The sequence below is a fragment of the Neofelis nebulosa genome, chromosome 2 (genome assembly GCF_028018385.1).
Source record: "Neofelis nebulosa isolate mNeoNeb1 chromosome 2, mNeoNeb1.pri, whole genome shotgun sequence".
NCBI classification, from domain to species: domain Eukaryota; kingdom Metazoa; phylum Chordata; class Mammalia; order Carnivora; family Felidae; genus Neofelis; species Neofelis nebulosa.
This window is the reverse complement of record NC_080783.1, coordinates 7,359,558-7,375,933: the sequence shown is the minus strand read 5'-3', so window position 1 is coordinate 7,375,933 and position 16,376 is coordinate 7,359,558. Positions and strand designations below refer to the sequence as shown.

The window sequence follows — 16,376 nt, the reverse complement described above, 5'->3', positions numbered from 1 at the left end:
GCTGCTGCATTCAGGGTAGGGGTCCCGGTCTTTCTGGATGTAGTCAGGGAAGAGCAGCCAGCCAGGACTGGGAGGGGATCCAGGTCCTTGAGCGAGGGAAGCCCTGGCACTGAGGGTCCTCAAGGTGGAGGATGGCAGCTGACCGCTTGAAGTGTGATGGGGACCCACTTGACCATGGAGGCCACAAGGAAAGGAGTCAATAGCTTTGGTTCAGTATAGAGAAGAAGACTTTCTCGTGGCTGGAGTGGTTGAGAAATGGAAACAATTGTCTGGAAGGTGTTAAGCCTTTTCTCTGGAGTTTCACTGGAATGCGGGTCGCGCAATTCCTTGGAGTGAGAAGTTTCCGGCGGGGCTTAGGGAGGCTGGGGGATGGAGTATTGACCTTCAAGTTTCCTTTGAGCCCTATGGTTATAGCTGGAGCTTGTTTTATCCTATCCTATCCTATCCTATCCTATCCTATCCTATCCTATCTTATCTTATCTTATCTTATCTTATCTTTTTTTAAACTTTTTTTAAAAATTTTTTTAACGTTTATTTATTTTTGAGACAGAGAGAGACAGAGCATGAACGGGGGAGGGTCAGAGAGAGGGAGACACAGAATATGAAACAGGCTCCAGGCTCTGACCGTCAGCACAGAGCCCGACGCGGGGCTCGAACTCACGGACCGCGAGATCATGACCTGAGCCGAAGTCAGCCACTTAACTGACTGAGCCACCCAGGTGCCCCTTATCTTATCTTATCTCATCTCATCTCATCTCATCTCATCTCATCTCATCTCATCTCATCTCATCTCATCTCATCTCATCTCATCTCATCTCATCTCATCTCATCTCATCTCATCTTATCTTATCTTATCCAGAGAGCACAAGCTGGGGAGAGGGGCAGAGGGGGAGAGAGAGAATTTCAAGCAGGCTCCACACTCAGCCTATGCAGCCCTATGCAGGGCTCTAGCCCACAACCTTGGCTGGGATCATGACCTGAGCCGAAATCAAGAGTCTGGGGCTCAACTGACTGAGCCCCTCACACGCCCCCAGAGCTCTTTGCCTCAGGTCTTTGGAACCTCTGAAATCACGTAACGAGTTGCGGGCACCCATTTGCTAAGGGCATCCACCTTCTCGCAGGGTTTAAGGCCCATCTCTCCACAGCTGAGATCCCCTGGTTTTGAGGGAACAGATTAGAATCTCACAACTAAAAGAAAACTTAATCATTTTTGTTGTAAAATTATGATGTCCCTGTTCAATATCTCTTGTAAAATAGTAGAGCTATTTACGACTTGTGGAGAGTGGAAGCTGCAGGATCTTCTATTCCAAGGGATGGCTGCCATCAGATTAGGTACCAGTTGCTGAATGTGAGTGTTGAGACTGTATATACCGTTCTGCCTTGTATCAGTTGGGAGGCCCTTGGCTCAAGTCATGGAAAACCTTGCCCTGAACCCAACAGTGAAGAATCATCTCATATAACAGGGTGTCCAGAGGATCCAGGTGGCCCTTGGGCATGGTTGGCAGTTGCTGTCGGAGACTCGAGTTCGGTCCTCCCCACCCCTCCAGTCTTTGTGTTGCCTTCATCTGGGGGCGGGTAGCAAGATGGTGAGTTCCCCAAGTCACATTCAGCTGTGACAAAATCAGAGGCAGGAAAGAGCTAGAGTTCTTGTAAACAATGAGGAAATCTTGGGGCGCATGGGTGGCCCCATCGGTTGAGCATCTGAATTCAGCTCAGGTCATGATCTTGCGGTTCTAGAGTTCGAGCCCCACATCAGCCTTGCTGCTGTCAGTGTAGAGCCCACTTCAGATCCTCTGTCTCTCTCTCTCTCTCTCTCTCTCTCTATCTCTGCCCTTCCCCTGCTTATGCTCTCTCAAAAAATAAATAAAACATTAAAAACAACATGAGAAGTCTTTCCCAGATGGATCCCCTAAGCCAGCCTCTGGCATCCCTTTGGCCAGCATTGGGTCAAGGGCCCACCCGGGCCAGTGACTGCCCTTTCCTGAGGGGCAGGAACCTGGCCAAATGGAGGTTTGTAAGGGAGAAAAGGAGGGGTGGAGCCCAACAGTGTTCCTTTTGGGTCTTTTCCTGACCAGTGGACCATGGCTCTCTTGTGTCCATCTCTGTTTTTGTATATATAGGAGGGGCTTGGATTCTGGAGACCAGGCAGGGAGCAGCCCATGACTGGGAGCTCTTAGATGCCTGAATGTGGAAGTCTTTCCTCTGGGACACTCACTGCCACCATTTTAGTCAAGAGTCCCTTTGATTTCTTTCTTTCTTTCCTTCTTTCTCTCTTTCTCTCTTTCTTTCTTTCTTTTTTTTTAAATTTTTTTAATGTTTATTTTTGAGAGAGAGAGACTGAGACAGAGCATGAGCAGAGGAGGGGCAGAGAGAGGGAGACACAGAATCCAAAGCAGGCTCCAGGCTCTTAGCTGTCAGCACAGAGCCCAACACGGGCTTGACTCAAGAACTGTGAGATCATGACCTGAGCTGAAGTCGGACCCTTAACCGACTGAGCCATCCAGGCGCCCCGCCCCCCCCCTCCCGCCCCCACCTTTGATTTCCTCTTTGCCTGTGGCTGTAGATCCCTGGCAGCTAAGAGTGTTGTGTATTTGGGGGTGGGGATGTGTCTGTGTCAACTGCCCTCTCTAACCAACTTTCAGTAAAGCTCCTGCTTTGCCTCAAGTAATCCTTCCATTTTAACAAAGAGTTTGGCCGAACACCAGCCATCTCAACTCTGGGATGGGAGGGCCCAACTGGCTTCCTTGGGCAGATTTCACCAATTACACTCCTCCTCTGCTTTTTGTCTTTGACGATTGTTTGCTGATGCCGTCCTTTTCTCAAGCTCCCCCTCCTCAGACCTCCTTTGTCCTCTTTATCATCATGACTCTTGCATCTCTGATTTCCTCTCCTTTTAGAAGGGTCTACAGGTGAATCCGCAGTGAGTGCAGGGGACCAGCCGCCATCTTGGCTGGCAGTCACATGCGTTGATGTCTCTCATTCCTTTTAGCGTCTTCTAGCATTGTGTTGAGAGGGGCCCCTCTCTTGTAGGAGGGGTGGGTGGAAGGGTATCCAGGCCTGATTTTATTTTCTCTCAGTCTTAGCCTAACTGCCCCCCTGTGTTGTGGGATGAAAATAAAGTCTTTGGTTTTGGAGGTGAGCCAGTGCCAGCAGCAGCCTCCCTGTGCCGGTTCCTGGTTCCAGGCCAGGCGGAGCCTTAGTGTAGGGGGACAGGCGGGGAGCAGTGGACTGTTCCCAGCCACACCGGGGTCTGATTCTGAAGTGAATGGTGTGAATAGTGTGGCTGCCTCTGGGTGGACAAAGGCTTAACCTTCTGCAGGCTTGGATCAGATTGGAAGGAAGTAGGAGGACATTGTCCAAGACATTCAAACTGCGTCCCCAGGGCTGGCCCCTCTGCCCCTTCCTGGTGGGAACAGAGGATGGATTGAGGCTGCAGCTGACGCCAGCTCTGGGGTTAGACACCTCCGAGGGGGACCCCCAGGCCACCTGGCACTGCTCAGGGAACACTGATCGTGCCTGGGACGGCAGTCCTGGCATCAGCCCTCTACTGACAAGGTCTGGCTGCTGACCGTCCTAGCTCTGCATCCATGGGGACCTGGCGAGCTCTGTCTTGTGTCTTGGCCTTGGAGAAGTGCTGTCCCCAGATCCAGCGCTGCCCTGCTTGGCCTCAGTGATAGGGTCTCTGTCCCCTCCCTAAATGCCTCCTCATGCTTTGCCCACCCCACCCTACAATGGTCAGCTTTACTGAGCCCTGGGCTCCCCCCCCCCCCCGCCAAAACACCTAGCAGTCACCACTTGTAGAGTACCTACTGTGTGCAGGCACTGCTGTTAGCCTTTGCATCTCAAACACCATTAGGTGGGTTCTGTTGTCACCCCATTTCACAGATGGGGACCCTGGGACAGAGAGAAGCTAGGTAGCTTGCCCAGGGTCACCCATCACATAAGAGGTAGAACTGGAATTTGAACCCAGAAGGCCTGTACTCCTGTTCCTTGTGCCACTAGCCTCTCTTTTTTTTTTTTTTATTAAAAAAAATTTTTTTTTAAACATTGATTTATTTTTGAGAGACAGAGCACAAGTCGGGGAGGGGCAGAGAGAGAGGGAGACGCAGAATCCGAAGCAGGCTCCAGGCCTTGAGCTGTCAGCGTGGGGCCGGACATGGGGCTTGAACCCACGAACCGTGAAATCATGACCTGAGCCGAAGTCGGATGCCTAACCGACTGAGCCACCCAGGCGCCCCTAGCTTCCCTCATTAATGGCATTATTGCCCCCATCTGCTCAGGCTCCAGATCTCAGCCATCCTTGGCATCACCCCTGCAGGTTGCCCGGGACAGCTGGCCTCCCCTTATCCATCTTACATGTTGTGACCTCTTGCCAGAGCCCAGATCTCATCACCTTGCATCCCTCTCCAGAATCCTCTGTGGGTTGGGGACAACATACAACATTCCATAGCTCCCCATTGCCCATGGGATAAGGTCCAGGCTCCTCATGATAACCTGTAAGGCCGGTCCCTGCCGGGTGTCGCATTCTGCTGTTACCAGTTGCACCGGCCTGGCCCTGCTCTTGCTGGGCTGTTGCCCGTCCCCTCACCCCGACTCTCCTTACTCTCCAATTTCTAATGGATCGCACTTAGTATTGTTGATTCTTGTGACGTTCCCCTCCCTCCATAGGGTTTGTCCTGGGAACGCAGGCACAGGTCTTTATGCTTGAGTGGGGCTGACTTCTTCTCCAGTCCCCATGCCCACCCCAGGGCCAGGGTAGGGGTGACTTGACCCCTGTGGAGGGGCTGAGCTCTGCCTCTGGAGCTGCACTGTGGCCCCAATGACTGCCTCTGGGGAGCTTCGCAGCTCACAGGCTGTCAGAGGAAAGGGGGGCCATCGTGCGGGCCATGCGGTTCCCTCTAGCAGTGCCACTGACCACACGCCATGCAGGCACAGGCCTGTAAGTGAGATGTGGAAACAGGTAAATGACCACCTTCTCAGGTTGTCCCCAATATCGTTTGACCACTCGGCATGCAGTCAGAGCCTTAATTAGGTCCCTCTGGTTCCAGCCCCATGTTTTTTCCACTATGGACCTGCAGGTCCCGTGGCCCCCAGCAGAACTGCTGGGTTTGAGGTGGTGCCGGCCCAGAGCGGGGGATGCGGAAAAGGACTGGCTGGCAGTGAAGTAGTGGGACGGAGATGGAGACCGAGGGCCCAGAGGCTGCGGCCCCGGGTGCTTTTCCTTCCTGTTTGGAGGGACGGCCGAGTCCCCCCCACAGGCCACTTGAGTTGGGCCTGGGGCCCCTGGCCTCCCCTTCTTCGGGGCCTTCCCCTGCTCTTTGTCTCTCTGACTCCTGGGTTTGAGGGCTGAGGAGCAGTGGGGGCACTGCTAGGGCTACCCCAGTCCTGACCGAGTTGGTGTGGAAGCCTCGGGTTGTTTGGGGGAAGCCGTCCCCCCAGATCCACAAGGCTCCTGGGAACGTCCTGGAGAGTTAGGTTTCCAGGGGGGTACCTCTGGCCTTGTTTCCTGGCCCCTCACGGCTTTTGTAGGAAGTGTTGGGGAGGCACTCCATGCCGCACCTTCCCAGCAAAGGACTGACCTTGCTCAATTTGACATTCCTGGGGAGAAGAACCCAGGTAGCCTCCCCACCCCCATTGCCCTCGGGAGCACACAAATCTCCCAGAATGCCTTGTGGGAGCAGACTCCACTCCCTCCCTCTGGGACATCCCCGCACCTCTGGACTGGACTGGTGACAGGGACTCCCTCCCTGGCCTCTGCACTCGTGCTCCCCTGTCGTTCCTGCTCCGCCGCCGTCCCAGCCAGCCGCCTCCCTCCCCTCCAGCTCTGCCCAAGTTCCGGCCTTATCGCCGCTCAACAGCCTCTTTGTACATCTGCCTGCCCGCCGGGACTGGTCTTTGTGCTTTGCTTCAGCTCTGGAGAGGCCCCAGGTAGACGGGAGCCAGGTGGTGAGTGAGCAGATGAATGGAATCAGGGCGAGCCAGGAACTGATTGGAAATCAAAGACTCTGAGCTCCAGCTTTAACTTAACTCCTCAGTCCCTGTGTCACTGTTGTACATCCCCCCCCCCCCCCCCCCCCTTCAGAGTCTGCTTCCTCTTACTTTGCACGCAGTTGTAACACACTTGGAGATCTGGTTTCCGGGCCTGCTCCCAGCCTGAGGCAAATTGGAGGGAAGGAAGGAGGGAGGGAAGAATGGAGGATGGAAGAAGAATGGAGAGAGGGAGGAGCAGATGATTTGACAGCTAGGGAGGACCCTCTAAAGATAGGAAACCAGAAACTCAGAGACCTGGGCATCCGGACTATGGAGGAGAAACAACTGTCCTGTGACCTTGGGGTGTCCTGAGACTCATCTGGATAGGCACCGTTAGGGACATCCACGGAGAGCCAGGAGCATCCCTGGAAAGGCCATTGGCTTTGGGGACGGTCTGGCACAGTGCCCTTCTCTGACGTGGAAGTGCCTGGGCACCACAGGTGTTGTGAAAATGGAGGTTCTGATTCAGCAGGTCTGGGGCAGGGCCTGAGATTCTGCGTTTCTAACAATCCTGGGTGACCACGATGGCACTGATCTAGGGACCACACTCGGAGCAGCCGGTGCCTGCCTGCTCGAAAAGGCAGTGCCTGATTTCCATACAAGGCCTTTCGCTATAAAGAAAAGCAGGGAGCCCCAGGGTGCTGGAGTGGATGCCACCCTCCCACAGCAAGACATTTTCTGGGGCACTGCCATCCTCCCGAGAACCACCCCCTCCCCCGCCGGGGTCCCTGGGGAGTTTCTCATGGCTGAGCCTCAGACACACAAAGGCTGCCTGGCTTCTTTCTTCCTAATGGCAGGGTTATTCTGGCGGGGTGAAAACCAAGAAAACCCAGGGGCTCTGCACGGTGGAAGCTGAGAGAGCAAGTGATTCACGGAACCAGGAGGGGCTGAGCACTGGATGGACACGGGACACCTAACCCTGCACCCTTGCCGCTGTCCCCTCGTCCCCGCCCCAGTGGACTTTGGTGGGGTTGAAGTTAGGGGTTAACGGCACCCTTTTGGCCAGGCCAGGGGCTTTCCCAGGCCATCGGCCCACGGCTGTGGGCATGCCGGTGAGGGATCCCAGCCTGCCACATCCCACCCCACCCCACCCCACCCCAGCATGTAGTGCCGGCCCCAGTCACTAAAGAGCCTTTCTGAGTGACCCCTGGCAAGAGACCTGACCCTCTCACACAGGCTGGGCTGGGCTGCCACTGAGCACGGGCTTCACGGAGAGTCTGAATAAGGGACCTCGGCAGGCTGTGGATTCGGGTTTCCCCCAGAATGCTAAAGATGGCGACAGCTGTTCGAGGTCCGTTTGAGAGTGGGCAGCTCTTCAGAGCAGGTGCCCTGGAAGCTGTCTTCCTCTTCATGGCTGCAGACAGGTACTACTTTTAAAAATAGCTCCCTCTCCTTGGCTGCTTACTGGGTGCCAGGGGCTGAGTGCAGGCCTGTTATCTCCCTGCAGGGCACAAACAGCTCTTCTCCTTGTACTCAGTCTGCAGAGGGCTCACCAGGCTGAGTGTCTCCCAAGCCAGTGGCAGCATTGGGTGTCAAGGCCGGCCTGTGTCTCCAGGGCTGTCTCCAGTGCTGATGGGACCAGAGTCTCTCCCGGGCAGATCCCGGAGAGTATAAAGATGACTGGGACTGAGGGCCTTTTAAAGCAAAAACCATGGGAAAAGTTCAGCAACTCAGAGCGGGGGTGGGGGGTGGGGTGGCTAGAAGGAAATCCCAGGAAGCGAACAAGCATCAGGGTCTTGAGTTGATGGGTGGTTTTTCTTTGATATCCTGGGTTGCCTTCAATAAGAAAAATAGGGGTTAAAATTTAAATTCTTTTTTTTTTTCAACGTTTTTTATTTATTTTTGGGACAGAGAGAGACAGAGCATGAACGGGGGAGGGGCAGAGAGAGAGGGAGACACAGAATCGGAAACAGGCTCCAGGCTCCGAGCCATCAGCCCAGAGCCCGACGCGGGGCTCGAACTCACGGACCGCGAGATCGTGACCTGGCTGAAGTCGGAAGCTTAACCGACTGCACCACCCAGGCACCCCTAAAATTTAAATTCTTGAAAAGAAACTGGTACAAGGAGCTAAGATGTTGGTAGGGGAGGAGCTGAGGGCTTCAGGGGACTCCCAACAAGCCTGCCAAGCATTTGAAAGACGGAAACTGTGGAGAGGAGAGGGAATATTTCCACGGTTTGAAATAGGGGGAGGGGAATGCAGGTTTAGGCTGGGCTTGCAGGGAGAAAGAAAGCCCCAGATAGGCCTGGGGCTAGGGCTCCACGCTTTCCCCTGAAGCCTGGTCCCACACCCCCAGCCTGGGAAAGGCCTTCTGTCCCTGGTGGCAGGGGTTAGGGGCATAGGGGTGTCTTAGTGGGTGGCCCTGCCAGCTGTTTTGTGCAGGTGGGCCTGACCTGGGTAGGTGCTGTTCCCTTTCCACAGGGCTGGATTCCAAATCAAAAGGAAGGTGATAGCATTTTCACCGGGGGGGGGGGGGGGGGGGGGGGAGGTAGGGGGTAGGAGGCAAAGGAGGTTTCCAGAACACAGAAAACAAATCCAACTGCATGCACTTTCCCACAGATCTGAACGTTGGTGTGTGAGATAGCCAGTTTGCAGAAGGCCTTGTCTAAAGGTGCTTCCATACTAGCCCCTCCCCAGGGGCTCTGAGCAGAGTAAAGATGATGGTTTTGCCTCCTGGCCCAGCCTTGAGGACCTCTGCTTCCTTGTCACCTCAGCTTCCTGCAGCCACCCCTACCTCGAGATGTGATAATGTAGTCCTAGAACCTTCTGAAGATAAAGGCCTTTTTTTTTTTTTTTTTTAAATATCTTACTTCCCCAGGAATCTTCTCTCTACCGTAGCTTTGACTAGTCTCTCTGCCTTTGCTAACTGTCACTGGAGGGCAACCTTGGCATTCTGTTAGGACTGCCTGAATATCAAGTTTTATTTCCCCCCAAATGAACCCCGGTGACTGGGTGGCCCTGCCCAGGGTTTGGGGTGAGAGCTTGGGCATCAGGCTAGGGGTCCACCGGCTTAACTTCAGCAGACCTAGTGACCTGGGGCTGGTTGACCTCCATGGGTCCCAGTTTCTTCATCAGTCCTACACCCCTCACGGAAGTTCTGGCGGGTCAAATCAGATGAAATTTATTTGAAGGGCTCGGCTGCCGAGACTGTTTCTCCAGATGTTTGCAAGATGGCAACACTGAAATTCTCTTGGTCAAAAATTAATGACTTTGCCTATTCGGGACTCTGCACCATGGCTCCGATCATTTCTGCCAAAGCCTTCAAGGCATCAATTGCAGACGGTATGCATCTTACAGTTATAATAGCAGTCTCTTTGTTGGGACATTGAGTGACCTCTCTGGCCCCTGAGCTCTCACGGGGTCGTGGGGCACATAGTATAAACTCAGTTAATGATCATCCCTGCCTTCTCTGCTCCATGTAAAGCCAAGGACCTGCTTGGAAGTCCCAGGTTAGTTCTCATCCCCAGGAGGTGGCTTCACTGCATACTTCTGTCACCATCTATCCAGTGGGGTGACTAATCACCACTTCACAGCACGGTTGGATTAAACGAGGTGATTTTGCACAGTGCCCAGCACTTAGTAAGCTCTCAATAAACCATAAACACAGGCGGCTATTATTAATTCTTCACAGGGCTGTTGTAAAGATGAAAAGGATTAGTTTACGAGACAATGTGTGGTGAGCTGCAGAGCAGGCCAGGTTTAGTTATTGGGCGCTTTGCATCCCATGGTGTGCGCTGCTCATGTGGTCATGGGGTGCTTTGAGAGGAACAGATAAAACAGAAAGATGACGAAGGGGCCCTGGGAGGTTTTTCCTGCCTGTCTCGCAAACCCAGGTCCTGAAGGAAGTGACCGTGGACAAGTCGTCGTGGAGGATCACTTTGAAGAGGGAAGGACGCACTTCCCAGCTACACGGGGAGGGGTGAGGATGCCACTAATGTGTCACTTTCTAATCCTGCCTGGACTTACTTACATGGCCCCTGGCCAGTGCTTCAGGCAGGAACAAAGGCAAGCAAGCAGCCTTCCCTGAGTCCCGGGGAGTGAAAGTGGTAGCCGGCTCATGACCCCACTCTTCCCTGCCCTGCTTGGCTTCGGAGATGTCCCTTCCACATCTACACGCTGGCTTTGTTGCTGTGCCAGGCTGATGGCCCCCTGTGCGACATAGACAGGCCTGCCTAGATACACCTTTGGCCCTTTCCTCCAGCTGGGGTTTGCCCGCTGCAGTGCTGGGTGGGCTTTTTCCTGGCACTGACTCACCGAAGTGGCCACCTTTGCCTGCCTCTTTAAAGATTTCTTTAGGGGCGCCTGGGTGGCTCAGTCGGTTAAGGCTCTGACTTCAGCTCAGGTCATGATCTCACAGTTTGTGGGTTTGAGCCCCGCATTGGGCTCTGTACTGACAGCTTGGAGCCTGGAACCTGCTTCAGATTCTGTGTCTCCTTCTCTCTCTCTGCCTCTTCCCCTGACTTGCACTCTCCCTCTATCAAAAATAAACATTAAAAAAAAAAAAAAAAAGGAAGATTTCTTTAAATTCCTTTAGCCTGTTTCCAGACTTTGCTGACGCCCTTTCTGACATGTTTGTCCCTTTTCTTAGGCCTGGAGAATGTTTCAGGCTTGAAACAGTTTTTCCAAACCTTCTCGACTCGTGTCGGTCAGAACCCCAGAAGAGAAACAGAAGGCTGACATCTCAGCCCCCTCCCTGTGCATGAGCCCGTGGCACCAGCCCCACTGGGGTCCCCTGGGGGAGGTCGTGCTTGCTGTAGGTTACGTGAGCAGGGAACCCTGGTCGGTCCTTCACCCTGACCTGTTCTTCTCTCCTCCATCCTCCTTCCCAGCTTCTCTTCCATTCTGGGCCCTCCCCTCACTCACACCTAGGCTTTTGCTGCTCCCTTTAGAGACCCCAGTGATCACAGTGCCCTCAGTGATTCACATCCGAGATGCACCGTCCTTCAGAACTTCGGGGCTCCTGCTCTCTGCAGACTTTGTGTTGAAACATGCACCGTGTGCATTGCTTATTGACATATATTCAAAATCTCGGCGTGACAGGTACCATTGTGGTTGTTTAACCCAGTCCTTCTAACACCAAATTGTTGTGAGATGCGTTGTTGTGTCTTGTTTGGAGCGCTCGGCGACCAACGAGTTCCGCCTTCTAGTGGAAAGTCCCCAAAGGCAGAGGATTGTGTGATCAAATGAGCCTGTGTGCTCTGTTTCCCTCTGGTAGGTTTCAGATGACTATATGGAAGGCTCTGGAAAGTTCCACCCTAAAGAAGCCTGTTTATTTTGACTAGGACTCCCTGTAACAGAGACTGTCCCTCCAGCCTGTTTGTAAGAGCTCTTCTTACCCCAGGTCTTATTCTGGTTGGCTGTTTTTGCCAGGAAGTTCTTCCCTGTGTTGGCTAAAGGCCAGCTCTGTCATGTCCCCGCACAGAGCTTGCTGCTCTTTGGGAATGCTCCTGGGAAGTTTAAATGCGTAATCTGAAGGCGGCACCCTGCTCCCAGGGCCAGATGCTGCCAGTTCCTCCTTCCACGCCCATTCTGACATGGTCCATCGACCTTCGTGGGGGCCCCCCACGGACCAGGCCCACATCCCCCAACGTGTGGGGTCGGCCTGGAGAGGAGAAGGGCGTCGCGGGCTGGAGGGACTGTGGCTCCGCTCTTTCAGGATTTGGGGCTGTGGGAGCCCAGAGCTGCCGCCATAGGAAATATCTAGCAGCGGGAGGTGGTGACTGCTGAGGAGCAGAGGGCAGACAATGGGGCTGTTGGCCATCAGAGATGGAAGGGGGCAGCTCCCTGAGCTTGAGGGGACAGAAAGGCCACTGAGGACAGCGGGGTGGTGGCGGGGGGGTGTGTTCTGGGCGGGAGGAATGGCATGAGTCGGCTGCTGTGGCTGGAACAGATGCGTCCTGGGCCTCATCTCCAGCCTCACCACGTGGGCCTCAAAAATACCACCAGCCCTCAGGGCTAGATGTCTCGTTGCCCACAGGCTGCATTCCTTGGTGGGTGGTGGTGTGGGTGCCAACAATGGCGGGCTTTTGTTGTCGGGAGGGTGGGGAGGGGGACAGTGCAGGAGCCTGCTTTGTTTATCTGTTTTTACTGTGGTAGGATGCACGTAAAATCTGCCCCCCTTAACCATGTGAGCGCACAGCTCCGTGAAAACACCCCCTTTGTGTTACCATCACCACCACCATCTGTCTCCGCACCTTTTCCTCGTCCCAACTGAAACGCTAACCCACGAAACTCACTCCCCAGGCCCTGGCAACCACCGTTCTGTCTCCGTGACTTGACTGTTCTAGGTCCCTCATACAAGAGCAGCTGTATAGTGTTTGTCCTTTTGTGTCTGGCTTATTTCAGCCCTGCCGTAATGTTGTCAAGGTTGGTCCTGTGTTGTCGCACGTGTCAGAATTTCATTCCTTTTTGCTGTGAATCATAAACACACCGTATTCCGTCGTATGGGTCTACTTCATCTTGTTTATCCGTTCATTGTCACTGGACACCTGGGTGGTTTCCACCTTTTGGCTGTCGTGAACGGATTTGCTTTTTATTTATTATCAATATTGTTTTTATTTTCGAGAGATGGTGCACGTGAGCGAGGGAGGGGAAGCAGAGGGAGGGAGAGACAGAATTTTTTTTTTAATTTTTAATTTCTTAAATTAAAAAAAACTTAATGTTCATTTATTTTTGAGAGAGAGAGAGAGAGAGAGAGAGAGAGAGAGAGAGCGGGGGAGGGGCAGAGAGAGCCGGAGACACAGAATCCGAAGCAGGCTCCAGGCTCTGAGCTGTCAGCACAGAGCCCGACACAGGGCTCGAACTCATGAGCCGTGAGATCATGATCTGAGCCAAATCAAGAGTTGGACACTCAACCGAGTGAGCCGCTCAGGCGCCCCCGGATTTGTTTTTTTAAAGCAAGATGTTCATTCGTACCTGAGCAACAAGGGACCTCTCAGGAGCAGAAAATGGGATGGACTTGAAGGGAGGAGAGCCGGGGGGGGGGGGGGGGGTCCGTGGGAAAACCCTGTCACAGCCAAGGTGCGTTAAGAAGTGGGGGGTAGAGCTGTTGGGAGAAAGCAGAGGACAGAAGGCTGAAGAAGGCTCCTGTGGGATACCCCGGCACTGAGGAGTAGAGGGCGGGGCCGGCATGCCCCCACCTTGATGAGGCAGGGTTGGTTCCCAGCCAGGGGACCGGGGCGGGGGACAAAGGGGGCTGGAAGGACAGCCGGCAGAAATGCTGGCTCTGTGATAAAGCTCGGCCAACAGGTCAAAGCCAGGTCCCCTCTCGGCAGTCACTGGCATGGACGTGACCTTTCGGACCTGGACGCTAGATGAGCACGCCAGAGGGCAAAGCTTAAAACCAGAGAGTCGGGGCCAGCCTGCTACACAGGTGCATGCAAGGGTGGGAACCAGCTCCCACAGGCAGGAGACCAGAAGGATGAGCGGAGGGGTTTGTGGAAGTGCGGGAGGCAGAGACCCAAGAGGAGGCTCCTGGAATTGCCAGCGGCTCCGGGAGAATGTAGGGGATGCTCATGGCTCGCTCCTGCACTCCTTCGTTGTCCGGCATTCGTAGACCAAAACTGGGGGAGGTGAAGGTAAACAGGCATGTTCTTCATCGACAAGAAACTTAGGGCTTAGATAAGGAGATAAAAGACACGAAAACATCCATGAAGTTCAAGATCCCCTTTGAATCGTATTGTGCAGATCCAGAAGGTGTTTCTAGAAGGGGGTCCCCACTGATACGGTGACCCATGTGGGCACTGCAAAGCAGCAGGTAACTAACGGAATTGTTTTTCAGTAAATGAGGCCAAAAGAATGAAGTGTTTGGGAGAGTGACAAGTGTCTTATTGTCCTGGCTGGCCATGGCGGTCCCTCGTCAGCATCCTTCCTTTGATCCCCGCAGGTATGACGCTGGACGGGACGGCTTCATTGACCTGATGGAGCTGAAGCTGATGATGGAGAAACTGGGGGCCCCCCAGACCCACCTGGGCCTGAAGAGTATGATCAAGGAGGTGGACGAGGACTTTGACGGCCAGCTCAGCTTCCGTGAGGTACCTGCTGATATGTGTCCTGCCGGCCCCGAGTCCCTGCAGGGAGTGGCCCCCTGAGAGGAGACTCACATTTACCGTCCCCTGGAGCACAAGTGGCTTCGGCCCCTCCAGAGCGCTGCTTGGATAGTCAACATAGAGCTCTTTTACAAATATCTTTAAGAAGCTAATAACCCCAGTGCTGGCATGGGCAAATGCTCAGTAAGCAGATTGAAAGTCACTGTGGGTGGGACAGCCTCATTTGGGTGAAATGGTAAGTGCTGAGAAATCGGGAGGGTTGTTTACCAAGATACTCATAGTGGATATTTGTGGGTGCAAAGTTCTGGTACTTTTATAAAAATTTTATACTTTTTTTATACATTAAAACTTAAAAATTGTTATACTAAGTATTTAAAAATAGTAAAAAAAAAAAAACTAAAAAAACAATGGAGGCACCTGGGTGGCTCGGTCGGTTAAGCGTCTGACTCTGGATTTTGGCTCAGGTCATGATCTCATGGATCGTGAGTTCGAGGCCCACTTCAGGCTCTGTGCTGAGCACAGAGCCTGCTTGGGAGTTTCTCTCTCTCTCTCTCTCTCTCTCTCTCTTTCTTTCTCCCTCCCTCTCTCTCTTCCTCTCTCCCTTTCTCTCTCAAAATAAATACAATAAACTTAAAAAAAATTAAAAATAGTAAAAAAACAATTAAAGGATCTTACTCTGGGGTCATGGATCTCCCCTCCTCCCCATAACAATCCAAGTATGGGCTTTTTTGGCCTTTGAATCCCTAAAATTGCAGGCAAAATTTTGCGTGTACAGATGTCGTTCTGGAAGACGCAAATAGATTCAAAGTCTGATCTCTAAACGTGTGAGAACTCTGGTGATTTAAGGCCATTTCTGTCTGGAGGGAAGTCTCAAGGCCAGTGTGTTTCTTACAAGGCAAGGATGTGGCCCCACAGGGAAGGGTTTCGTGTCTTACGTGCTTGAGTTTTATTGTAAGGGCTTTAGACGTGTCAGCGCGCCCTGGTGTTAGAACAGCTTTGGGAACAACATCCGGGCTAGAAGCTCAGCATTAGCCCAGCTGCTGCGGTCTTGTTCTCTGTCAGCTGGGCCCTCGGGGGCTGGGAATAGAGAGCCCTGTACTTGCTTCCCGGTGCATAACCTTGGTTATTCCAGAAACAGTGGTGTTCTGGCATCCTGGTTTCTGATGGCGAGAGCTTTGGCCAAGTACCTGTCTTCTCTCCAGACTAGATAGGGCCCTGGGACACTCTTCCTGAGGTCCCTGTGGCTGAACTGGCAGCAATGAGTTCCCTCCCCAGCCACGATGAAACTGGCCTTGCCTCTCTCACTGACCACAAAGTCAACTCCAGATCCCCCCTTCTCTTCCTCTCCCGAGCTGGCAGATGCGGAGAGAGAAGATCACGGAAAACCTGTGTTGGGCATAACCCTCAGGACAATCTAGGCCAGGCTTCTCAGGTCAGAGCTGAGGAGCTAGAGGGTCAGAACAGCCAGCACTTGCCTGAACTCATGCTCCAGCTCAAGGCTGGACCTGGGTGGCAGCCTCTGTGCCCACAACCTCCCACTGTCACCCGCCACGCTCACCTTCGCAGGTGTCCCTCTGGCTCCCTCGCCTCTCATTCGGTTCCTTGGTATCATCTGTGCTAAGCATTGGCTCTTTCAACCTGGGAGGCAACACTGGGGAAAGAGCTTCTGTGGCAAAGTTGTGACCTGTGGGGAACAGAGATCGAGAGTGTTGAGAGGTCTGTGCAGGTCACCAACCGGGCCAAGATGCAGTCCCTCTCCGCTGTCTCACCCAGGAGCCACTCCCACATGCTCCTCCCGGAATCCAAGACCCCTGGTTAGCTTTGGGTTACCTACGGGTTTGGCTATTTCCTACAGATGGTAGACCTCAGAGGTCTGGAAATCTCCAAAGTGTTCCTTTGGTTTTCACCCCCCCCTTACAAAGCTTCAGTGACATTCATGTCTGTCCTTTGTCGGTTCAGAGTCCCATCGTGGTCCCGTCTCTCGCAGCTGCGCCCAGATGCACAGGATTTGGAAGCGGTTGCCATTAATGCCCCACGGCCTGACCTCCTGCTTTTGTTTTGTCATTCTGCTGGTTTCCTCTGGTGTTGGGAGCCACCGGGGTGTTGACGCTCTGCTTAGGTGACAAAAAGAGGCTGACAGACCTGGGTCTCCGCACAGAGCTGTGTAACTTGAGCAAGTTATTTGACTTCTGAGAGCCTCAGTTTTTCTGTCTTTCAATAGGGGTGTTAATAGCTTTCCCTCAGGACTGTTGTGAGAAGGAAGCTCTCTTCCCACACCGGTGTCAGTTAGAACTCTTGAT

The 16,376-nt window shown here is 53.4% G+C and overlaps 1 protein-coding gene across 1 annotated transcript in view; it reads left to right on the top strand.

Moving 5' to 3' along the window:
- EFHD1 (EF-hand domain family member D1) overlaps positions 1-16,376 on the top strand; it is a 42,231-nt gene that overhangs the window by 9,420 nt on the left and 16,435 nt on the right. The window contains exon 2 of the mRNA XM_058701091.1: positions 13,914-14,061. Coding sequence (XP_058557074.1) covers positions 13,914-14,061 — 148 coding nt within the window. The remainder of the gene's footprint in view (positions 1-13,913; positions 14,062-16,376) is intronic.